General features: G+C 52.6%; 7 protein-coding genes across 7 annotated transcripts; 4 read left to right on the forward strand and 3 right to left on the reverse strand.

Annotated features, from left to right (window-relative positions):
* Positions 1–92: 92 nt before the first annotated feature.
* On the reverse strand, positions 93–2019 carry BGZ61DRAFT_524110 (phosphatidylinositol-glycan biosynthesis class S protein). The gene is made up of 2 exons (XM_046252625.1): positions 1604–2019; positions 93–1530 (listed from the first exon to the last, which is right to left on the reverse strand). The coding sequence occupies exons 1-2, from the start codon at positions 1853–1855 to the stop codon at positions 160–162; spliced, it is 1623 nt and encodes a 540-aa protein (XP_046094574.1). The 5' UTR covers positions 1856–2019; the 3' UTR covers positions 93–159.
* Positions 2020–3335: 1316 nt separating this feature from the next.
* BGZ61DRAFT_541202 (uncharacterized protein) lies at positions 3336–5333 on the forward strand (the record flags this gene model as incomplete). The annotated part of the gene is made up of 3 exons (XM_046255013.1): positions 3336–3342; positions 3390–4144; positions 4191–5333. The coding sequence occupies 3 exons, from the start codon at positions 3336–3338 to the stop codon at positions 5331–5333; spliced, it is 1905 nt and encodes a 634-aa protein (XP_046094575.1).
* A 329-nt stretch (positions 5334–5662) lies between these two features.
* Positions 5663–8595, reverse strand: BGZ61DRAFT_467227 (major facilitator superfamily domain-containing protein). Its single transcript, XM_046247749.1, has 19 exons — positions 8257–8595; positions 8092–8207; positions 8000–8028; positions 7887–7939; positions 7680–7836; positions 7612–7628; positions 7460–7516; positions 7180–7408; positions 6822–7125; positions 6748–6773; positions 6679–6691; positions 6571–6598; positions 6516–6521; positions 6385–6430; positions 6315–6336; positions 6181–6255; positions 6048–6105; positions 5748–5982; positions 5663–5688 (listed from the first exon to the last, which is right to left on the reverse strand). The coding sequence occupies exons 1-18, from the start codon at positions 8382–8384 to the stop codon at positions 5916–5918; spliced, it is 1431 nt and encodes a 476-aa protein (XP_046094576.1). The 5' UTR covers positions 8385–8595; the 3' UTR covers positions 5663–5688; positions 5748–5915.
* A 517-nt stretch (positions 8596–9112) lies between these two features.
* On the forward strand, positions 9113–11013 carry BGZ61DRAFT_373077 (X-Pro dipeptidyl-peptidase protein; the record flags this gene model as incomplete). Its single annotated transcript, XM_046242225.1, has 3 exons — positions 9113–9312; positions 9363–10859; positions 10908–11013. 3 exons carry the CDS (start codon positions 9113–9115, stop codon positions 11011–11013), a joined length of 1803 nt encoding a protein of 600 aa, XP_046094577.1.
* A 1109-nt stretch (positions 11014–12122) lies between these two features.
* On the forward strand, positions 12123–15003 carry BGZ61DRAFT_467234 (uncharacterized protein). The gene is made up of 7 exons (XM_046247750.1): positions 12123–12308; positions 12362–12724; positions 12802–13037; positions 13090–13319; positions 13371–13713; positions 13761–14328; positions 14382–15003. The coding sequence occupies exons 1-7, from the start codon at positions 12165–12167 to the stop codon at positions 14829–14831; spliced, it is 2334 nt and encodes a 777-aa protein (XP_046094578.1). The 5' UTR covers positions 12123–12164; the 3' UTR covers positions 14832–15003.
* Positions 15004–17946: 2943 nt separating this feature from the next.
* Positions 17947–18296, forward strand: BGZ61DRAFT_467236 (uncharacterized protein). Its single transcript, XM_046247751.1, has one exon. The coding sequence runs from the start codon at positions 17973–17975 to the stop codon at positions 18243–18245; it is 273 nt and encodes a 90-aa protein (XP_046094579.1). The 5' UTR covers positions 17947–17972; the 3' UTR covers positions 18246–18296.
* Positions 18297–18593: 297 nt separating this feature from the next.
* On the reverse strand, positions 18594–22339 carry BGZ61DRAFT_467237 (uncharacterized protein). Its single transcript, XM_046247752.1, has one exon. The coding sequence runs from the start codon at positions 22129–22131 to the stop codon at positions 18955–18957; it is 3177 nt and encodes a 1058-aa protein (XP_046094580.1). The 5' UTR covers positions 22132–22339; the 3' UTR covers positions 18594–18954.
* Between the last annotated feature and the right edge of the window lie 1092 nt (positions 22340–23431).

Below are 23431 nucleotides of genomic sequence, written 5' to 3' on the forward strand. Positions count from 1 at the left end.
CAAGCACAGCACTCGATTTCAACTCACGGCGTGGACTCCTGCCAGTGCCCATCTCTTGATTCTTGATGACACATTTAGAAAAAATAGACCATAAGATTACTCGGTTGATTAGGCGCAGTTCATATATATTATTCTTCATCCCTCTTGGCTCTATGGTACTTATTGCTTCTTCTTCTCTCCCGCATCCTTGGCACGCTGTTTCCTCCTCTTGATCCAGTTCTTCAACTCGTTAATCAACCCCATGACCAGGGGCACACCCACGGGCCCCAGCAGGGGCAGGTAGACGGCAATCTTGTGCTCATCAGGAAAGTATAGCTGGCCGACCATGCTCTTTTCGAAAAAGGCGCGCTCGGCCTCCTCCTCGGCGATGCGCGCGTGGTACAAGCCCTCGGGTCCGCCCAGACTGCCGCAGGCCTGCTGCAGGTGGTCTATGGTGGAGGCGACGCCGTCGGCGACGCTGCGGGGGATGGAGATGGAGGGGAGGGCGAGGGAGAGGCGGGCGAGGGAGCCGAGGGTGGACGAGGCCCGCAGGATAAGGTCGGCGGAGCGGATTCGGGAGAGGGTGGAGAGGCGGAGAAGGAGGGATCCCGACTCGGGAGTACCAAGCAGCGACAGTAGATGGCCGTTGAAGGTGAGCATGGCCTGTCGGAGTGTTTCGCTAGACACGTGTGTGGTGGTGTCTGGGAGCGACAGCAAATATACGGTGCCCCACTGCGGAATCATCCACGACTGCGCTGTCTCGGTCTCAGAGTCCAGGCCAATGTTCTGGTCGCCAATGTAGATGACAAAGTTGACAGTCGGGGCCCCTCCAATCGAGGGCGAGAGCGGCCACTCGGCGGCGTTGATAAAGGACGCCAGATCGGCCTTGGTCAGGACTTCTGACTGGGCACCGGGGGTCGCATAGAGCTGGACCTGGGTGTCGATGGTAAAGTTGTGAATCGGGCCCAACACATCGAGCATGGGCTTCATGTACTCATCAATGGCCGTCTCAATGTCCCAGGTATTGGGGATGGCGCCGGCCGTGAAGAGGGAAAAGGTCAAGTGGTATGTGGGCGCGTATCGGAGCGATCGGGTGGTGCGCTTGGCGAGCAGCTCGGCAGCCTCGGGGCTGATGCTCTGGGGCCGGGCATCGGGACTGGACGAGGTGGAGAGGAGGTAGGAGATGGTGGACTGCTCCTCGGAGAAGGTGGATTGGAGCTCCTTGGCGATATAGGTAGCGAGGGCTGATGAGGATGACGATGGAGAGGGGATGGCGTTGGGCGGGTAGACGATGTCGAGGACGGCGGAACGGGGGTTGAGAGACGCTGTATTGGTCTCGCCGGGAGTGAGCTGGATCGTCAAGGCGACCTGGGAGTTGTCGGCGATGGGAGCAGCGTTCTTGGGGGCCAATTCTAGGCGCAGATGGTGGCCAGAGAAGTCGTTGTGGTCATCGAGGGCGTGCTGGGTCAAGCGCACAAGGTTCTGGGCCTCGTTCTCCTGGAGGGAATCGGCCTGGATGGAGATTTGAAGGGGAAAGACGGGTCGACAAGCCTAAACGGACAATGGGTCAGCATCATGTGTAACAAGACGACAGCGCAATGGGCTTTGCGACGGAGTCTCGTACCTTGCCCTCAGCCCATTCGAGCATGCCATCGAGGGGCAGGTTTGCGCGGTAGATGGTAGTCGTCTTCCACCAGATCGGCAAGCCCAGAAACACCACGACGAGCCAAAACGACAGGACGATGTACGAGCGGCGCGTGATATCCGACTCCTTCTCGGGAGGCGGCAGCTTGAGGTCGGCGCTGGCGTCAGCGGGGGTCTCGACGGCGGGAGAAGACGGGGCCGGCGCCGAGGGCGAAGCGGAGCCAGACGCCATGATGCCGATTCCGGGGAAAGAAGGACGAGAAAATAAGGCGAAAAGGAGAGGCGAGAGGCGGGCGGAACACGGCGATGGCTTCGTGGCGCGCTCTACTCCTGAACGAGCTCCCGTCCCGATTTGGCCGTTTGGCGGCGTGCTCAGACACGATGTCACGATGTCACGTGCGGCAGTCGGGACGTCGGCGATGAGAAGCGCCGACTTGCCGATGGGTGGCCCGATTAGGAAATATGGACATGGCCGATCCGAGAGAGGGCATGCAAACTAGCATGGAACATGGGATGTAGCTAGAGCGATAGTGTGGAAGGCTAGAAGGGCATTGGAGCGTCGGGACGTTGTGCGACCCCATGGGGAATCGAGATGGTGGCCAGGGGAGAGTGGGATCATGGATGGGTGTCGCTGATGGAACCTGGTGATGTGGTGGCTTGGATTAGAGAGACATGGAGCTTCGCACCACATGGCATCATGTTGAGTGAAGGGTGATGGAGTCATTCCGAAAGAAGAATAGCCAGGTCAAGACGGAATTGATAGGCTTCAGCAACGCATTCGGAGTACAGCAAAGACGAAGATCCCATCCCCATGAGTGTGACTGATCGTCCAGTTAGTGTAAGCCGTCAGCACCCAGATTAGACTGACAGACATGGCTCCAACAACTCCACGTCCGCCAAGCCTCACGTCTATATTTCGCCCTCTAACCCCCTCCGCAACAATTCCCAGACTCGGACATTTCCCTTCCCCTCTTTGTCTCTTACACCTCACACACACACGCGCCGCATGCCTGCCGTGCTTCCCCAGATCGCACGCAACTCCCCCGCCATCCCGGCTATGCGCCCCAGCCTTCCCCCCCTCTTACGCCGAACCGCATGCCCAAACGAGCCGTGGCGCTGGGGCGTATAGCACGACGCAGGGTGACGTGCCGAGGCATCGCGATGGGTTGTGAATGAGGACAGACGACGACGACGCGATCTCGCTTCCCCGGAGCGGAGCGAACCCCTCCTTTGCTGTGTGCCGTTTGCCGTCTCGCTAGATGCCCGCGGTTGGTGTGTATCTGTACTGCGCCCTGCTGGATTTGGCTTGATTTGAGTCAACGCGGTGCGGATGCAGGCTGGCTGCAGTGCGAGCATGTGCTGGGCCGAGTCCGCGTGTGTGCCACGATGAAGAGGAGACACAGATGAGGAAGCTGGAACGGACGATGCGGACAAACAGACACACCGGGATTGAAGCAGACAAACGCCCAGTTAAATACTGGGCGAGCCCCTGCTTGTTTTCTGGTTGTTGAAGCAGACTTGAGCTACTTCAGCTACTGTGGAGCTCTCCATCGTCATCCACTTTAGTGTCACTATCGATAGTCGTGTATCAGTCCACCAGCGAGCGACCCACGTCACCACAGCCGCAGCCCCCGAGCTTCTTTGTTCGTCTCTCTTCTCCTGCTCTCGCCCTCAGCAGGTCGGCGACGGCCACTCAGAACACTGTCACAACCATGCCTCGTCCGTATATTTCCCTCTACCGTCGCTGCTCTCGCTAACACTCTCAGTCCCCCTCGCCATCACGGCGCCCGCCATCGCCGCCACCGTCGCCTACCTCAACGCCCGCTCCTCGGCCTGGTACGACCTCCTCCTGCTGCGATGCGCCCTCACCGGCGCCGGGCGCATGTACTACCGCGAGTACGTCGACCGGCTGAACCTGTTCTACGCGCTCGAGGCCGTGGCGACGAGCTCCAGCACCGCCGACCGCGCCCTGCTCATCTTCGAGGGCGCGCGCTACACGTACGCCGAAGCCTACGACCGCATCCTGCGCTACGGCCGCTGGCTGCGCAGCGATTTAGGCGTCAAGCCCAAGGACGTCGTCGCCATTGACTACCAGAACTCGGATCACTTCGTCTTCCTGTGGTGGGGGCTCTGGAGCATCGGCGCGAAGCCGGCCTTTATCAACTACAACCTCGTGGGCGCCTCGCTCGTCCACTGCCTCAACGCCGCCACCACGCGCCTGTGCATCGTGGATCCCAGTGTTGCTGTGAATGTGACGCCAGATGTCCGCGACCAGCTGCCCGATATTCGCTTCGTCATCTTGACCCCCGACGTCAAGACGCAGATTCTCGCCCATGAACCCGTCCGCGCCCCCGACTCCGACCGTTCCGAGAGCAGTCTGTCCAACATGTCCATCCTGATTTACACCTCGGGCACTACTGGAATGCCCAAGCCTGCTATTGTGTCCTGGGGGAAGCTCATTGTAGGCGGGACCGTCGCCGAGAAGTTGCAAGCGCGAGGTGACGGCGACGTCATGTACACGGTAGGATCCCAAGCCGATTGACTTATAACCCTGCTCACATATTTAGCCCATGCCTCTATATCACTCCTCCGCCGCCATGCTCGCCTTTTGCACCACCGTCCTCGGCAGCTCGACCATCGCCATCGGCCGCAAGTTCTCAGCAACGACCTTCTGGAAGGAAGTCCGCGAATCCGGCGCCACCAGCATCCAGTACGTCGGCGAGACGCTGCGCTACCTGCTCGCCGCGCCGCCACAATACGACCCGGAAACAGGCGAGTGCCTCGACCGCAAGCACAAAGTTCGCCTGGCCTTTGGCAATGGCCTTCGCCCAGACATCTGGAACGAGTTCAAGGACCGCTTCGGCATCGAGGGCATCTGCGAGTTCTACGCCGCCACCGAGGGCACGCTCGGCACGTGGAACCTGTCCAAGAACGACCTGACCGCTGGGGCCATCGGGCGCAACGGCTGGATCTACAACATCGTCATGAGCTTCAACCTCGCCGTGGTCGAGGTCGACTGGGACACTGACATGCCGCTCCGCGACCCGCGCTCCGGCCGCTGCCGCAAGGCCCGCAGCGGCGAGCCCGGCGAGATGCTCTTCCAGCTCCCGTCCAAGAACCCCTTCAAGCGCTTCCAGGGCTACTACAACAATCCGGCGGCTACCGAGTCCAAGGTGGTGCGCGACGTGTTCCGCGTTGGTGATATATGGTTCCGCACCGGCGACGTGGTGCGCTGGGACTCGGACGGCCGCGTCTTCTTCCACGACCGCATCGGCGACACGTTCCGCTGGAAGTCGGAGAACGTGTCGACGGCCGAGGTCAGCCACGCGCTGGGCCTGCACGAAGCCATCAAGGAGGCCAACGTCTACGGCGTTGAGCTGCCACACCACGACGGCCGTGCCGGTTGCGCCGCCGTGTTTCTCGACGGTGAGCTTCGTGACGAGACGCTGCGTAGTATCGCCGCCCACGTACGTGACTCCCTACCTAAATACGCTCGTCCCATCTTCCTGCGCGTCATGAGCGAGATGGGCGGTGGGCAGATTACCGGCACCAATAAGCAGCAGAAGACGACTCTCCGCGCTGCCGGTGTTAAGCCCTCAGCCAGCGATGACGATAGCATGGGCACCGTGTATTGGCTCAGCAATGATACCTACGTGCGCTTTGGTGAAGACGACTGGCGCGCGCTCGAGGCTGGCCGGGTTAAGCTGTAACGTAATAATGACTTCTACACCTACGACTGTATATAAAACCCTTCTTGTAAATCCTTGGCTAGTTTGAAAGCCACTATCCAACATACCTACTAATGCATCTGAATATGCATTAACAACATATTGATTGCCTGAAAGAGGCAGTAGCTCTATAGTACGCATCGCATCACAGCGTCTCATTCAAGTTCAGTGATAACGATGGTACATGCCCGGAAAAGTTCGCAAAGCAAATGTGTCAAGACTGCCAACATCTATTATACGACCCAACTACTGCACCGGTTTGGAAAAGCCCAATGAGACCAGGCTGCGCGGCCACATGGCTTTCTGCAATGCTCAGCTCTGAACTCTCGGTCAGATCCTATACATCATTAGTCAAACCCGCCGGGCAATGCAGTGCTGTAAGCGGAAGTCACACACAGCGGCGTCATTATACGGCTACCAGTAACAGCCGTAGGGAACAGCGAAAGCTTCAGGGCCATAGCAGCCTAGTTACATCAGTTGTATTCTCGGCGAATGGCCAGAGGACATTGTCTATAGGTAAAGGGCCCGTAAAGGTAACTGGTCTATGATTTCCACCTCAACAATTTATTTGGCTGAAAACCTGCTGTTCTTTCTCAATCGCTTTCCAAAAACATAAAAGATATAAGGAAAGCTAAATGTATTGTACCGTCAGTATCAGCATTCTGAGCCTTGTACAATGTATCCAGGAACACTTACGGCGACATTGCCAGAGCCAAAAATGCCAATACAGACGTAGCCCATTGAAATCCTATGCCTAGAGCCATTGTCAGGTTATTGGTCTACCGAAGGTAACAGCTTGGAGGGCAAGACAGTTGAGATTTCGGCTTGCCTTGGTACAATTGGTATCCAAATAATGGGAAAGCTGCAGCAAAGCTCGATCGGACGAAACTGTTTGCTGCCAGAGCTATCAAACCAATAGTTATAAGCTGTGTTGGCATGGAGCATAACGCAAAAGAAGCTTACCAGAAGCAGCATACATCGGATACTAGATTCAAAGTCAGGAATAGTAAACCAGAATGAAATGAACACATACACATTCCACAAGAAATGTAAAAATTGCAGAGTATACTAAAATGATTCTTTTGCGCGTGGTGAACAGATGGAGTGGTTAGTTCATGATGGTTTCCGCGTTGTTTGCCATGTGCAGCAGTCAGTATTACGTACCCAAAGCTAACCTATAAGTTAGTAATTATCTGCACTGATGTCTTGAATAACTCACCCGAAAAAAGAGGAAAAGATGATTGGAACTAAATTCTGTGAGAATGGTTCTTTAAACTAAATGTGATGGCGCATCGATGCAGTCAAGAATGACTCGTGCTTCACATACCAATCCAGTGTATCTGTCAAATATGCCTTAGACTTGCCAAGAAATACCAGCTTGAAATATAGCACATACTGATGGATAAGTTGTCCAGCCAAACCCTGAAATGTGTTAGTATTCCTCCAACAATCTTAGGTGCATTGACAGACCAAACATTGCAACAGGGATGATGACTGAGCCCACAATAGAGGGGACAAGTCGAAATTCCGGGTCCGCACGACTATCAACCTCGTCGCTATCTCGGTTTCGGCGTCGAACTAAACGTTGGTAATTGTTCCTCCAAATTGGATCACTGATTATGCCAAAGACCATTCCGACTAACAATCCCAGGAATGACAGCCCACTTTGAGACAGTGTGAAATTATGAGAGGTTGAAAAGATTAGCGGAAACGCACCAAAGAAGAGATACAATATACCAAGCAGGATTGCTGACAGGATGCAAAGATTTAGGCACTACACACAAGCCTTAGCAACGCACCATAAAGCTGATCAAGCTCAGCACGTTACCATTGGTTCGAAGATGAGAAGTTGGAACGGCCTTTTACATGAGTCGAAAACTGCATGTGCGATCCTCTTAGGATCTGGCTCCATTGGTGCCTTCCATCTGTTGTCGCCAGTTTCAAGGCGGATTCTTCGCGCTTTCTGGCATAGCAATATAGGATGGTATGTTTCTGGTACAAATACCAAGATCAAGAACAACTCTATCCCACCCCAGATGAGGAGGAGGTAAAAGGACCTGACTGTCTTTAATATCATTTTGACTGCACAAAACAGGGGCTCTCCTTACCACCGCCAGGGGCAATATTGGTTGATAAACCCACCAATCAATGGGCCAAGTTCGGGTCTATTGCGATGTTAGAGACAATAATGAATGATGTGGAATCTAGATTAGATGCTGTCTTCGTTCCATTGCTTGCGTCGAGTGTATACGTTACATACCCAAGAAAAGGGGCAGCCTGATAAAGATGTTAGTCACACGAAAACGTTTCAAGCACGTTAAACCGCACAGTGTAGACCATCATAGGTGCTGAAAGCTCGTGGCCTGAGAAAAGATCGCTAACCGTACCGCCTGCAACGCTCAGGAAAGCGCTGCCAGCGAAGCCGTCGAAAAACCGGCCAACGAGCATCGTCGGCATGTTTTGCGCGAGAGCACAAGGTAAGAGCCTGATCAGGGCCGTTAGTAGGATTCATCGGAAATACGGACTTGGACTGACCAAACAACAAAGAGAGAGAACGAGTAAACATAGATGGGTCTTCGCCCATAAAACTATAACTTGGTTAACAATAAATGCGTAAGAAGGTTTTCCCTGGTGTTAAAGACTCTCACCTCTGATAGAGGAGCCAAAATCATGGGACCTGGCGTTTCCAGACCCGATTAGCCAACTTGTATTGCCTCGGCCATATTCTTCATGATCTTACCGAGACCCAGGCCGAAGACAAACAGCGAGAGACCTAGTGTGGCAACCTGTCTCGAGCAGCCAAATTCAATCTGTAAGTTCTCTTGTGCACTGGCGTAGAGCGATGATGTGCAAGCCCTGCTCAATGTTAATGCGATAAGCGGTTGCCCATGGCTGGGGTACTTGCACACATAGGGATCCCGAGGACACAATCGCCACAATTAACCAGCGGCGTGCTTTGCTCATCGTCATCGGGTTCGCCGGCTTCTGGTCGCCTTGCTCCCACGACACAGTGTGGGCTTCTGAGGCGGTCATGGTCCCTCCGGCCGGATATTTCGGTTCACAAAGTGCCTCTTGATACAAATCCGATGACAATAAGGTACCTGCATTCAAGGAATGCCTGTGGGAATATGCGTTCGGATGAATGAATCGTGGTTAGTAAAGGTAGGACTGTATTTATTTTATAGCGCTGGGAGTTGAGTTGAGGGGAATCTACGACGAATAGCACCGGCAACGGAGAAATGAGATAACAGAGCCTCGACGACTAGGTATCGCGATTGAGTCATCGCGTTGAATTCACAGGTGGGCCCACTGCGTTATTTCTCCTCAAAGACGCCATGAGAAGGGCATTCTGGACGAGAATGCTCAATGTTCGGACCGAACGTTGGGTGTAATTGCTCTGGCCCGATTCGCTACTCGCTTGCAGAAAACGGTCCACTCTAATTACTATCTGCGCAGCCAAGTCATGGGTTCTTCGAAAACTCCGATTGATCACTTAATTTTGCACCTCTGTTCGTTGTTGGTCACCCCTCTATTAGGAGCAGTCTCGCATCGCCGGGTAAGGCGGAGCCAGTACTGTTCCATCGTCAGCAAATCGGAGGACGCGCCTGTCTCCGATGCCGATGCCGATGCCGATGCTTCCCCTTACCAGCCGAATGAGCAGACATTTAAGAATCCGCAAGATAACCCAGGTGCTCAGCAACAAATGATACTCTGCCATCAACATAGTCACCTCATTTCGTATTTTGACAACGCAAACAAACATGGATCCACAGCTGCGGGATGTTCGGATTGTCGACTCGACAGGCTACTCGTATGTATACGAGCAACATGTCACAGTCCCGCTGAAATCCGGTGGAGTGATTCGTTGCAATGTTTATCGACCACGAGAGTCCGAGAATGGGCAAAAATATCCAGTCATCGCCACTCTTGGGCCATATGGAAAGGATGTTCCTTATAAAGTGTATGTCAGCTTGCTGCATCCAAACCTTTTCACTAACATGTTGTCAATAGGTTTAATCCAAACAGCTTTGCAGAAATTGACCCAGCTCATCAAACCGAGCATTCTGCGTGGGAAACCCCTACGCCAGATTATTGGACTGGCCACGGCTATGTCGTCGTACGAGGCGACGAACCTGGTATCGGGCAGTCTCCAGGGCCTCTGAACGTCCTATCCTCGTCCACGGTTCAAGCCTTCTGTGATATGATAGAGTGGGCCTCTGAGCAATCTTGGTCAAATGGAAGGGTCGGTTTGCTGGGTGTCAGCTATTATGCCGCCATGCAATGGCCGGTTGCAGCGCGGAACCCCAAAGGATTGGCAGCCTGCATCCCTTGGGAAGGATTTTCGGACAAATACGATGAATCAACCCGTCACGGCGGCATCCTTTCCAACACCTTCTTCACGGGGTGGTTTCATCGTCAGGTCGCCCCAAACCAGTATGGACTCCCTGGGAGGGCAGCACGGAATTGGTGTCCCGATTCCATCGAGGGTGATGTGCACGAGGATGATCTAGCGACCAATCGAGTCACGGATCCAGCTCAGTTACACCAACACAGATACAGAGATGACCCGCTCTTCGCGGAAACCACCTTCAACTTTGAAGATATCAAAGTTCCGATACTCAGCGTGGCGAACTGGGGCGGCGTCATGTTGCATCTCCGGGGGAATGTTCGAGGATATATGTTGGCAGGCTCTGAGCTCAAATACCTTCGGTTCATTACTGGTCGCCACGACTTACCTTTCTACTATCGCGAAGAAGTTGAAGTGCAACGAAGCTTCTTGGATGCTTTTTTGAAAGATCAAGACAGGGTCGGATGGGCGACAAAGGGAGCCATCCCACCAGTTGACTTGGTTGTGCGAAAGGGAAACGTAGGGTTCAATGACCCATCCGCCGAGCAGAGGTTTTTGCGAAGACAGGAGAGCGATTGGCCGTTGGGAAGAACTAAGTACACAGCCATGTTCCTCACTACCAACAAGGAGCTGCAATTTACGAAGCCGGAATATACTCAAGCAACAAACGCAAGCTATGCGGCATTCAGCAATGAGACCGATTCGACCATCATCTCTTTCCAATCACAGCCATTTGAGGAGGAAACAGAGATTACCGGTCATATTACGGCACATCTCAACATCTCTACTGGTCAGGATGGCTGTGGAAACACCCCGAGCGATATGGATTTGTTTTTGAGTCTCCGCCATATTTCGCCCGACGGAGCAGAAGTTCTTTATACTGGATCGATGGGAGAAGGAGTGCCCGTATCCAGAGGCTCTCTTCGTGTTAGCCTACGAAAGGTGAATTCTCAACATCCTCACCACCGCCCATGGTTGCCACACCGAGATTACCTTTCCACAGATGTACTGCCAGTTCTTCCCAATGAGGTATATGCCGTTGATATCGAAATATGGCCCACAAATGTCGTGGTTGAAGTAGGTGGCCGACTTGTTCTCGACATCAGCTCCAAGGACACTGCAGGAAGTGGATTTTGGCTTCACACCGATCCTCATGACAGGTAATGCTTTGGCGGAAGTTACTAAAGAGATGACTAACAGCTCTTCAGATCCCCTGAAACGTTTCGCGGCACAAACCATATTCACTTTGGCCCTCAATACCTCAACTACCTAACGTTGCCAGTTATCGCTTGTGATACGAGAAGGGACCTTTGATCAAAGTGAGGGTATGTAAGATAGATGATCTTCACAGCTAGCTAGCTACGATCGGAGCTGTAAGGGCGCCGACCCACAAGGCCCTACGGCCTGATATATCAAGCCCGGTCCCTAGATGTGAGGCCAAGGAACCGGCTTTCCGCATCAACTTTCTGGAGGTCTGGAAGTATTGGGGGCAAGGAGGAAGATCAGAGCTGTAGCGTGAGGAGGGTCGCACAGCTCTGTGCACAGTCAGATGAAATCGGTTACGCCACTACTTCAATTCTCTATTTTCTCAAATACCATTCTAGTCTTCACTCATCCTAAAGCAATGACACTTCGCACCCTCCGATTGTGAATTTCGTTCTGGTGTGCTAGATAAAACTATGGAATTTCTAGGCTATGCGTTAATGATAGACTCAATACATGGAATGCTCTCTTTCGTGCTGGCAAACTAATTCAGGCCGTTAAGTAGACCGATCCGTCGCGGTCACGTTTCTGACAGCGGAGAAGTCGTACACCAATCGGACCGAGTGCCTGATCCACGATCGACCAGCCAATTGGCAAGCCGGCTGCTTCGGCCGAATCGGTTGACTGAGTTCGGAGCCCCGGATCAGCAACGACACCGTCGGGAATTTGGCGGGGGAGCTGGAAGAACTATTCCTCGGAATGGAAAAAGTGTAAGCTGTAAATCCTCCCTTATGTGTAACCACGCCTCGGCTGTCTCCTGGCACTTTTTCTGGGGAGTCAATGTACAACATCCAGTGCGGTGTCAAAATGTGGCTCAACCCTCCTGTGCTGTAGAGTCCGAAATAGCGCTCGTATCATCACTTTGACCATCTGTCGAGTCTGTGTGTTTGTTGTGCAAAAGGATGCCTTAGAATAGCTTCAGAATAGGATGGTAAGGCTCGGACAAATATCCCGCCTTTACTATGTGAATATCTGACTTCGGCGTCCAGGCACTACGAATATGGTCCTCCATACACTCATCCTTTTTTTGGTGTTTTTCTAGTATCGAAACCAGGTGTCAAAAATGTCTCATGAATAGGTTTAAACGCTTAGTCATCTTTCCCGACTTAAGCCGAGGGTGGGTTCAGCTTGCCCGCCATGGAAAACCGCTGCGACATCCTTCATAACTTACCCGCTGAGATTGCAGCATATCGGTTGATAAGATGGCAAGACCGCTATTAAGCAAAGGCCTTGGCCCGAATGACCAACTGGATGATACAGGATCTGTTACGCCTAGAAGACCACCTCCCAGCAATGACGATCCTAGCAGGTCAATCACAGCCTGTCAAAGATGTCGCGACCATAAGGTGACTTCTCCTCTTTCATCAGTGAAGAGAGCTAACCTTTGCCCAATCCTCAGCTAAAATGCAATCGGGGACGACCTAGTTGTGTCCGATGCAGAAGACTGCACGCTGACTGTTTCTATCCTCCTCCGACTAACCGCAAACGCTCAAGAATTGAACATAATCTGACACAGCCGGCACGTTCGGCTCATTTTCGTACGAGCAGAAGACTTGCGGCGATCAAGACCATTCAGAGCGTTTCTGCAGCACAACATGAGGACAGGAACTCCTCTTTTGGGGGCATTCAACCAGCATCTAGAAGGACTCCAATTTCATTCGACTCTTCAGCGATGAACATCGAAGACGTAGAGCATCGCTCTTCCGCTGATCCACCACAACCTCATATCATGACTGAAAGCCTAGCAGATATTTCATCAACTGTGAGTTAATTATTCGCAATTTTTTAGCCATTTGTCTCGTGGTCTCCGCCAAGTTCATCTGACCGTTATGCTCATAGACCTATCCTGTTCATCTACGCAACGACCATCAAACCTCAACCCCAGCGGGTGTAAATCAAGATGCAGGATCGTCAGCATTACCGCCGCGAGTTGCGGGTCTAGCACTACTTGAGATATATTTTTCTCGGGTGTACAATGCCCACCTACTATTCCACAAACCCCTTCTGTTTGAGGAGTATATCGAGGACACGGTACCAGACTACCTTTTGAAAGCCATTTTTGCTTTGGCGTCATTGTAAGTCTTGAAGATCACAAGCCAGTATAGAATTTGAACTAATTTCTTGTAGATTTCTCGCACCGAGTAAAAGTCCAACTCGGGTGAGCTCAACTGAGTTTTCAGAGCTTGAGGCTCTGAGTGTCTTTCACAACCGTAGCCTACCTTGGGCGGAAGCCTCCATGAGGGAAACCATGTTACTGACGGTCCGAGAGCTTTCGTTGAATATGATACAAACTCTGGAGTGCTTGGTGCTATACTGGTTTGGTGTTGGGAAATCTAGAAATGGCGATATATGTTTAGGTATACACTCATCCCCGATCATCACAATGATTTTCGCTAACCTTTGTTTAGCCCTAGCTTACCGTAGTTGTTTTCTTTTGCAATACGGTCAATCGGGTGTGAAGAAAAACGGAGAACCCCAAACCGAGATTGAATCCGAGTTGAAACGACGATGCCAGTGGGCTACTTGGGCATCCATGTGTATTAGTGCGCAACCAGAAGCCCATCTTCGCTCAGCATGGTCTGAGATGGCCAATGTGCCCTTGCCCGGCCGTATTCGAAACTCCCCAAATGGCTGGCAGGTCACAGTGGGACAACATATGAATGCGGATTGGCGACCCGTATGTCTCAGTGACAATGAAGCAGCTAGCAGCCAGCCTGTGGTTGGCATGGTCATGAAGGTCATCGGTATATGGTGAGTGGTATCGAGGCCAATAAATCACAATCTAACGTGTAGCTCAGGGCAAAAGTTCAGATATTTGGTTCCGAATACTCGACTCTCTTACCTAACCAAAGATTTGAAACGCTGTCGGATTTATCAGAACGTCTAGAATCACTCTGGGACGAAAGACCACAATCGAATCCTCTGGGCTGGAAAAGTCCCAATGTCTCTGAATCCGCGAATCAGCTTTTGTTGTTTGATGGCCTATACCACATGTGCAAGATGACTCTGCATTCAACCCTGGTGCCGCTCTTTTCAGGCTCACCAAAGGATCCATCAATGGAAGTCGAGCTGGTGCAGAAGAGTGCAAAATCAGTCTTGCGCTATGCGGATTTGTTTGTGGCCTTATTGCGGCCCTACTTTGATGGTTATTACGACGTCACATCCATCTCCCCACATTTAGCATATGGTGCCTTTATGACAGGCCTTGTATTTCTGTCATTTGAAATGTCGACCCGAAATAATCCAACAATCGGGCCGCAAATAAGTTGCGAGGTTCATGTCCAGAATGGCCGCATGGCTCACGTCAAGGATATAATTCGTCTCCTTGGCGTTCTTTATTCTCATTGGAATGTCTTACACAGCGCAGTGAGTGTTTTTCAGTTCAAATCAAGCAGAGGTCTTATACTAATTGCTTACAGTTCGAAAAGTTGCGAGAGGCTGTTAAAGCGGTCACATCTTCCATCGAGTCGGAACTTCAAGCGCAAAATCCTGTCAATTCGAACGGGATGGACAACGAGGAACAGGCGGTCAATACTGCCAACAACGTCGAAGTTGGCCTAATATCTCCTTCAAACTCTCAGAACACCACGTCGGGATCTTTCAACCATCAAGAAGTCCAAAACGTCTCCGGTTCCGCAGTGGTACACTGGCCATTGAATCAGGAGAGGCAAGAAATCCAGCCTCCTGTGGACAGTTCTGCCCCATTGATGGCCCAGAATCAAAGCCCTCACGACCCAACTGAGGCCATATCGATGGAGTCCGAGTCTCTTTATGGGTCATCGGAGTGCGACTGGTGGAATACAATAATTCCTGATATGGGGTTAGGCCAGGCGAATGAGTTCGGGGCTGGTTTTTCCTTTTTCTCCTAGAATTGGAAGTAGTCAAATAGTGGCCACGAACCTTTTCATTATCCACGTCCCAACTATCAAACTATTTGTTCGAAATACCAGTGACGAGCGCTGGAATGTTGAAACACCTACTTGGGGATCTCGGCCCGTCTTTCAGCTCATTAAGAGAACATAGCCTTATAAAACTATATCCACCCATTTCATCTTAAGAACCCTCTAAATGATGTAGACAGCTTAAATGAGATAAGTTAATGCTTTATTCATTTCAGCCTATACTGTCTGCACTTTCTCATAAAGCTGTAGTAATTCATCCCCCATAAGCTCTTCAGCGCGCCCCCTTTGACGTTAAATATGCTACTACTACTACTCGAAATCACGGAGGATGATAGTAGGTGGTGCCAAAAATCGGCCCCTGTGGCTATTTTCGGCGAAGGTGGAAATTCGCAACCCAAATGTACTGTGTGAATGTTCGGGGGAGTGTGTGAATTTTCGGGGTGGGGTTGCAAGTCCAACTCCGGACCTAACCAAGCTAGCAAGCAGCATGCGGCCGAATGGAGTTGAATGGTGGAAGTAGAATGACGAAGAAAATATCGGTTGTTGGATGACACTTGGTATTTTCTATGCCCACTCTCGGAAGCATAAACAGCAGATGAATCAACAATGACAATACGCAAGAATTCTTACGCTCTACGTTGTTATAAATTGTCCATCTATTGATGCATTGCTATCATGAACCAGGCAAGATAGCTATTATACATACAGATCTTTGGAATATCGGCTTTTTTAAATCGTAACATCATCGGCCGACGTCAACAAGCCTCTTGACTCACATAAGCCAAAACAGGAAGAGCTGGATGCAATCCCTAAGAACATTCGAGACAAACGACCTGGAGTTCGCACCCTCACGGACCAACAGAATGGGAGATGTGCTTCTGATGCTGCATCTAGCTTGCGATCACCCGTTGGCTACCAATCATCCTCAAAGTCTCTTCTTCCAATGGCTTCCAAGGTCACAAAGCTGAATTGCCAGTCTCTAGTCATCTTGATACCTTGCCACTAAAGAAAAAGGCCGAGATGTTGTTGGACAATATTGCCGTTACAGACAACGAAAAGCAGTTTCTACTTGAGTGCCTAAACAGACACAAGGCTGAAGCTAGCATAGCTGAAGAAACATCCGACTATTCTCTATTGACTGGTGAGATTAGCACAGGCCAGTTTGCTGACTATGATTCTCCATTATCAGCGAAAAGGCAACATCAAGAATATGAGGACTGGATTCTCCTTTACTTTGACTCCTTTTTTTTCTTCGGCTCAGTACTTGAACGAATAGGGCTGCAGCAACTAAAAAAAACGAGATGAAGGTTACCCAATGATATAAATAGTCACTGCTATATTCAATGTAAAATATTGAGCTAAAATACAGGAGACATATTAAGAAGAAGAGGTTTATTGTATTTAAATTGGAAAGTCACTCTCTATTCACCTCATTTATCAAGTTTAAGCTGTCGTGAAGATCTGACTGGGTACTTGCATCCAGGTAATCACTTCATCTCGCAATTTAACTAGGAGAAAAGAATTTAGACAATGTGGTAGTATTTGAAGACTTGACTATTTGTAGACTTAGCTATTGTCTATACCTGTCTCCTTGCACCTCGCCCCCTTTTCATCTTGATTCGCTTTCATGTCCTTGCACCTTACATTGAGCTTGACCCAAATTCGGTAGCAAACCAATCACGGGCTTGTCGACCGGGGATATTCGTGTCGGCCTCTTCCGAGTATAGATTCATGGGGCTAATCGAGGACAGAATTTCGAGGCGTTTATGGGAGGTAGAACCTTTAAACATCTCGATCTCCAAGTCCCATGCAGTGACATTGTCACCCTGCCTTGTCCACAACACACACAGCCACTACAGTAATAAGGACCTTGACCTCGTAGCCTGGTCTGCTGATCTCTTGCGCCTCGTTTCAAGCTGCACGCAGGATACGGCCGCGTGACTAATGGGTTCTCCATGGCGCTGAGTGGCACAGACATTGTTGTTCATGGCTGGAGGAAAAAGGGTTGGAGCGATAATCATTGCTGCAGACGAGGCTATTTGACACGCCTTGGCTATCCAAATCAGAACCCGTTATTATTTTATTTTATTTCTTTTAGGACTAGGTTAGAATGGCGTTTAGTCAAATGGAAACTCCAAGTCCTGTCGCTACGACCGACCTTGAATACGATTGCAACACCTCCACCGAAGCCTCTTCACTCAGCCGGGTTCAAGTCACTATAATCCCCCCAGAGAGCGTCGCTACAGCGCCTCTCTCATCAAACTTAACATCGAAAACAGTAGCTCGATGTTCGAAACCAGCACATCGCAAAGCAACAACAGCTCCACAATCAGTCTGGCGGAGGACTCGGCGTCGATATATCACCAGCGTCGGCTGTTCCCGCTACTCTATGGTTCTTGAGTTATCGGGCGAAGAGGAGGTGCGAGAAGAGGAATTGTTCGAGTATAAACAAGGCCAAATATTCATGAGCTACCTCGCATAGAAAGCCCACGGCAGTTTCTGGAAGTTTCACAACTCTGCTATTAAGTAGCCGGATAGAAACGGTTCCTGAATATGTATATGTATACATCTTTGTGCTGACAACCCATTAGGTCCAGATTCCCTTTCATAGCAAGCCACAGCTGAAAAGTCCCATACATATAGCTATTAAGACCATATCCAACGTATGCATTTCAATCTCACGGGGTAGAACTCTCCAGCAGCAACCACCATCCCACGACCCGTACCAAGACAGCCTGAGCGACCCGAGCCGTCGCCGCGTCTAGAACTGCCCAATAAGCAAGCCAGGCGAAACGCCGTTGGCCTCAATTACTTCTTGTGTATGTTTCAACCCCACGCTCCCCCCCCCCCCCAGCCATTGGATAGTTGCGCGGCTGCCCTTGACCGGTCAGCGTGGTGGCTGAAAGCTGAAGCAATGTCGAACTCTTGTCAAATCAGGCGACCACTAAGACGGCGACAATGTCAAGTCAGGCTGAGAGCGCTTACAGCAACTGATGTAGTAACGGCGGGTAGGGACCAAATGAAAACGAAGACTCGATACATTGTAGTATTAATATACCCCTTCGACTCCCTCTGCGGACTCCCTGTATCCTCAAACGCTCGCCCATCATGTCTGCGAGGTGCTACGACCAGGACGGCAACGAGAACCCAGACCTCCTTGCGTGTTCCGCCGACGGCAACGGCCTAGCCTCGTGCTGCCAACCAGGCGACGCATGCGCTACGAACGGCTTCTGCCTCCCTCCCAGTGCCGCAAAAGCACCGCTCAACTACTACGTGTACGGCTGTTCAGACCCGACCTGGAACGCCTCGACCTGCGTTAACGAGTGCGACTGTATGGCATTGACTCGGCCGGACGGGAAGGCTGCTAACATGGCTGTTTAGTAGTAATAGGAACCGGCGTCATACCGTGCGGAGAGTCCAAGTTCTGCTGCTATCTCGCCGACGGATGCAATTGCAGCAACTCGACTGCCGTCTTTTCGCGCAGCCCAGTTCGCATCGCCACAACCCTCCCAGCCTCGACGGCCTTGTCAACGGCTGTATCGACAACCCCGCCGGCCCGATCGTCGCCATCGCCAGATAGTAAAAGCGACGCCAAATCCTCAGGCAATGTCGGCTTAGGTGTAGGAGTAGGGGTTGGGATATCAGTAGGGTTTGCCGCGGCGGGTCTTTTCTGGTTCCTTAACCAGCGGGCGAAGAGAAGGCAAGTAGCTGAGGCACGGAACGTCGAAGCTCGAACATCAAGTATTGACGAGGTCAATAACACCAACCCTCATGAGTTGGAAACCCTGGAGAGGCCACAGGAGCTTTCGACCCGGATGCTGATTGCGTCATAGCCCTTCTCGAGGTATTCCACAACATTTCATATCCGGACCCCGTTCAGTTAGTTTTTGTGCCACTAGACACAGTTTGAAGTTGTCATTCATATCCCATTAGTCTACCATGATATTTCCTTCCGTCGACTCGTCCAGGGTCGACTTCCTCCTTCTACGTAGACCGTCAGTCGTTACATGTCTGGATATGACATCCCCTTGCTATGCTTTTCGCGTCCACCTTTTCTCCCATATGCTTGTCCTTCACCATCATTACCACTCTAGGATCCTGCAATCCCGAGTCCTACACGCTGGCTAGGGCCGCCACCATAACCCGGTCCAGATGTGGCAGCTGGAGCCGTCCCGGTACGCTCCCTCATTCTTCTTCCCTCCATCAATCCCCTTAGTCCTCGCTTCTGCAGCCCAATCACGCTGCTGAGCTCACCATTCCATACAAAGGTCTCTTTCTCGCTGCCTCCAATCTCCGACGAGCTCCATTCCGAACCGCTTGCGCTAGTGCTGCTGGCTGACAGTTCATCGCTGGATGGTCGGTTCGAATTCTGCACGTTGGTATTGATTTTGAGACCCTCAGTGCGACTCTGGATTTCATTCACGAACGGAGTCATAGCCGTGCCGTCCATGGAAAAGTCCAACGTAGCAGTCGGCGACCCAACCGGGTCGAAGCCACCAACGAAGAAGTTCGGGTTGAGTGACCCATCGATTCCGCGGCCTCCACCAGCAGCCATGGCAGTGGCGTTGAAGACAGCAGCCGCGTTTCGGCTATCCAGCAAGGCATGTAGTCGCTCAACCACGGCTTCAAGGAGGCCATCGATGCGATATGGGCGAGAAATCTGTAGCAGCGAGCACAGAATCTGAGGGGTGCAGAGCGGAGATGTCGGAGGAGGCAGTGAACTGGTGTAGAGGAAGTGGAGCAGAGCTTGGATGGTCAGGTACGTGTGCGGGAGGTAGAGGCATCGGGGTCGTGAGTTCGGCGGGAGTGATCGTGGCGTGGGCGCTGCATTCGGGTTGTTATCACCGCCGGGAGGCATTGCACCACCAGAGGCACTCGTCGACGCTGTCCCGGGCGGCAGGGTGCTTGAGCCTCCTGAGACAAGCGTCGAAGCCATCGAAATATTACTCTCGGCAGCCCTGGAACTCGGCGTAATCGTAATGGCCGAAGCTCGCAGAGGGTTGCTCGCCAGAGTAGAACGGAGTGTCATCGCATCACTGCCATCTTGCGTCGCCGTCCCCTCCCTCAACAGTTGGACAAAGTAAGGTCCCCATCGTCGTCCCACGATCCTCGAGTTGACTGGTATCCGCTCGCCTCCAATGCACAAAATGTCCATATCTGCCAGCTCGCGCATTGTAAACGCCTTCTCACCCAGCTCCTCGCTCGCCCTCGAGTGGTAGCGACCACCAGCCGTGTACCCAGCCTTGCGCGCAAGACTCAGACCAGGACCGGCATAGGGACAGCTAGCGGAGATGAAGCCCGACAGGGGGCTGGTCTTGCGTGGGTTATCATAAAACCCAAAAGCCTCGAGCTCCACCATGCAGACATTAGAGAAGTTGATGCGTCGGTGATTATAGTCGTCGACGAGACTTCTCTTTCTGTTGCCCAGGATCACAAAGGTGTTGCGTCTGTTCCAAAGAACACCCCGGTTCCAGCTGCCCTGGCTAAAGACGCTTCCTCCGGCATCAATACGACTCCAGGTAAGGGTCCGCAGATCCAACGCCCAGAGAGCATACTCTTGCTTAGAAGACGTCAAATACGTCCCGCTCACCACAAAATGGGTGTCAATCACCCCACCATTAGGGAATCGAAGACCAGGCGGGGAGTAGGTTCCTGTCATCGGCTTTTCCGTCAAAGTCCCGTCAGACGACCGAATCTGCAGTTCCAGCTTGACATCGAGGAAGTTGTAGTTGGAGTAGATAAGCATTGAAGACCCCGGCTCCCGGGATTCCTGGCTGATCCCACCCTCCATGTTATGCATGCCATTTGAGTACGCACGGCCAATCTTGGATGTAACCGCAGGCGTAAGGGGCGCAGCGACACTACGGTAAGCGCCACAACTCTTTCCCAGGGATTGAGTTGAAGTCCATTTAAGGCTTCGGAGGTTGAATACGCTGATCTGTTCGATGTAGTTGTTTCCACCGTCCTGGCCACCCACAATCACCATTTCAGCGCCCCCTGTACCCACAATGTTGATTCCAATTCGTCCCTCGTTCGGGTTTCCGGTTGAGGGGTTATGTTGGAGCGCAGAAAGAGGTGCACGGTGCGAAGAGAACGTAGCGGATGAGGGTAGAATACAAGCGCAATGGGCGTATCGGCCTTGAGGAGTATCTTGCGTAGGAACAAAGGTCCACATCTTGGTGGTGACGTCGTATATGTAAATGTCGGACATGACGGTGATTTCCGGTTGCTGCGGATCGCCTCCAGCAGGCTGGTTTGGGGCAGGTGACATGCCTCCGTAGCAGACCATCTTGGTGTCTCCCAGGGGGCACATGGAGTGAAAGTACCGGGGAGGGGGGAGATCGCCACTCGTTTCGAGCTTGGTCCAGTGTCGCCGGATCAGATCCAGCTCGTACAGGTCGGATGTTAGAGGAGCAGGTCGGCTTCTAGACAAGATTCGTCCTCCAAACACATAGAGCTTGTCGCCAAGAATAGTCGTTGTAGCTCCCACAAGGGCGTGCGGCTCACGCCCCGTAGTCCGGTGAACATTGCACATCAAACCAGAAAGATGAGTGGACGGACCACCTTGGGAGGGTCCTCCAACAGAAGTGGGCGTTCTACCCTGAGACACAGCCGGGGATGGTCCAGCGGATGCAGAACCAGTGCTTCTAGGCTTCAGGTTCTCGTCTGAGCCGTCCTGCCTCTGACTCGACAAACTACTCACGCTGCTATTCATATCATGAGCATTGGGGTCCTGGCCGTACACCTGAGCAGTTGGCGGTGCCGATGTTTTTGAATCCATGGTACTCGTTCGGCTATCCATGACGGCGGTTGGTGTGGGAATGGGTATATCAATATCTGAAAAATCGTCGTCGTCGTCCTCGAGAACAATAGGCAGATCGTTGGCTGCAGGTGGCTGCAGCGGACTCGTAGACTCGGGCGGTGGTTGAGGTAGAGGTTTCGCAAGACTGTACTGGAGTTTTAGGTTTCGGACATGCTGGATGGCTGACGATTCGGGAGTCTTTGATAACGGAGGCGGGGGAGGAGGAGTGGTATCGGGAACTGGCGAGGAACTGCTCTTCAGGCCGAGGATTGAGGAACTTCGGGGGAGCTTGACGGATGGCAACCTCCGGATACCTCGATAGACACCGGAGAAGATATCGGGAGTATAACGACTGGTCGTCCGTGGTTGGGGTCGTTCCTCGGCCTCGGAGTCTGAAAAGGTGGAGTAGTCGTCGTTGGGAGCACGAGGATCCTGATTAACAGTCAGTTCCGAAGGGTCGGCCATGGTGATCGGCTGGTTGCGACGCAGCGCGGGTGCAGGGCAGCATGGACTGGCACAACGAAGGACGAAAGAAGGAAAAGGAAAGGGAAGAAATGGCGGGGTGATGTAAGGACAATGCGACGCAAAGCAGGTGACTGGGGAGGACGAGAAGACGGGGCCACATGAAGAGCAGGCGGGACCAGCAGAGGGATCAGAGGAACCAGCAGACGGGAGATCTCACCCTGGTGTACGGATTATCACGAACACGACCCGAAGCCAAGCAAAGGCGGGCCGGGGAACGTCACCGCTCGAGATGGGTCTCGAAGACTAGACGGGGGGAGATGGCCGAGGCGAGGCAAGACAGGCAGGGTACGAGGTCTGGAGAATGGGCCGCAGTCTGGGTCTGGGCCGGAGGCTCGGAAACTCGACGACGAGGCGCAAAGGAGGCGTACGGGAGGGTCCGTCGTGTTTCCCAGTCGCTGGTCGCTGGTCGCGGGGGTTGAGGCTCGGTCTGGAGACAACGGCCGAGATGGGGATCGCGGCACGGGCGAGGCAAGGAGCACTGGAGCAGCCAGCAACGAACTGGGGGCCAGTGGCGGCTGGCAGGCAGGGCAGGCGGGCAGACTGGCAGACTGGCAGACAGTGTTGACCAGGGTTTGTCTAGACGTACCAAGTACCGGTACGGTTGAGTGATGAAGGGGACCGCAGGCGCAGGCGCAGGCCGGGGACGGGACGGGGCGATCGGTCGAGGAGGTTGCAGTGTGCAATTTCCGTGCGTTGGAGAAGGGATATGGCGATGTGCGATGTGGACACACACTCGGAGGTTGAGTCGGCCAGTGCAGCGCAAGCCCCCCAGCTGAAGTGACAGACGTGCAGACTGTCAGACAACCGAACAGCCTCTTTGGGGTCCGTCTGGTCCCCTGGCGGAGCGTCGTCGAAGAAGCGGTAGCGTCGAGCCGTAAGTAGCGGGATAGGGGCGCACAGACACGAATTGGAGGGGAAGCCTGGGCGAGCCTGGAAGCAGCCTGGGTCGGGGGAGGCCCAAGGGTGCGTAGGTTGAATGTTAGCGCGGACGCCCACGGAGGAGGGACGTGGTGGTGCGTTTTCTGGTCGGTCAAAACGGTGGAGCGGATCCCCTGATGAGGGTTAGTCGGGGAGGCCGGGGGGTTGCAACGGCGCGTACTATGTAGCACTCTGACGTTTGATGCTTGATGCTTGGCGGTTGAGGCTGACGATTGAGATGGTAATGGTGGTGGTGGTGGTGGTGGTGGTAGGAGTGATAGAGATGGAGATGGGAGATTGTGATGGCGATTCTCGGTTCTGG

Source organism: Ilyonectria robusta, assembly GCF_021365365.1.
Source record: "Ilyonectria robusta strain PMI_751 chromosome Unknown BGZ61scaffold_56, whole genome shotgun sequence".
NCBI classification, from domain to species: domain Eukaryota; kingdom Fungi; phylum Ascomycota; class Sordariomycetes; order Hypocreales; family Nectriaceae; genus Ilyonectria; species Ilyonectria robusta.

Bases quoted from the DNA above. Each gene is read 5' to 3' on its own strand.
- BGZ61DRAFT_524110 (XM_046252625.1), bottom strand. From the start codon at position 1,855: ATGGCGTCTGGCTCCGCTTCGCCCTCGGCGCCGGCCCCGTCTTCTCCC. The intron at 1,531-1,603 runs GTACGAGACTCC...TTGTCCGTTTAG, and splicing joins TCGAATGGGCTGAGGGCAAG to GCTTGTCGACCCGTCTTTCC.
- BGZ61DRAFT_467236 (XM_046247751.1), top strand. From the start codon at position 17,973: ATGTCTGCGAGGTGCTACGACCAGGACGGCAACGAGAACCCAGACCTC.
- BGZ61DRAFT_467227 (XM_046247749.1), bottom strand. From the start codon at position 8,384: ATGACCGCCTCAGAAGCCCACACTGTGTCGTGGGAGCAAGGCGACCAG. The intron at 7,837-7,886 runs GTCAGTCCAAGT...GGCCCTGATCAG, and splicing joins TTCTCTCTCTTTGTTGTTTG to GCTCTTACCTTGTGCTCTCG. The intron at 6,774-6,821 runs GTCTGTCAATGC...AACACATTTCAG, and splicing joins CATCCCTGTTGCAATGTTTG to GGTTTGGCTGGACAACTTAT.
- BGZ61DRAFT_467234 (XM_046247750.1), top strand. From the start codon at position 12,165: ATGGCAAGACCGCTATTAAGCAAAGGCCTTGGCCCGAATGACCAACTG. The intron at 12,309-12,361 runs GTGACTTCTCCT...CCCAATCCTCAG, and splicing joins AAAGATGTCGCGACCATAAG to CTAAAATGCAATCGGGGACG. The intron at 12,725-12,801 runs GTGAGTTAATTA...TTATGCTCATAG, and splicing joins TAGCAGATATTTCATCAACT to ACCTATCCTGTTCATCTACG.
- BGZ61DRAFT_467237 (XM_046247752.1), bottom strand. From the start codon at position 22,131: ATGGCCGACCCTTCGGAACTGACTGTTAATCAGGATCCTCGTGCTCCC.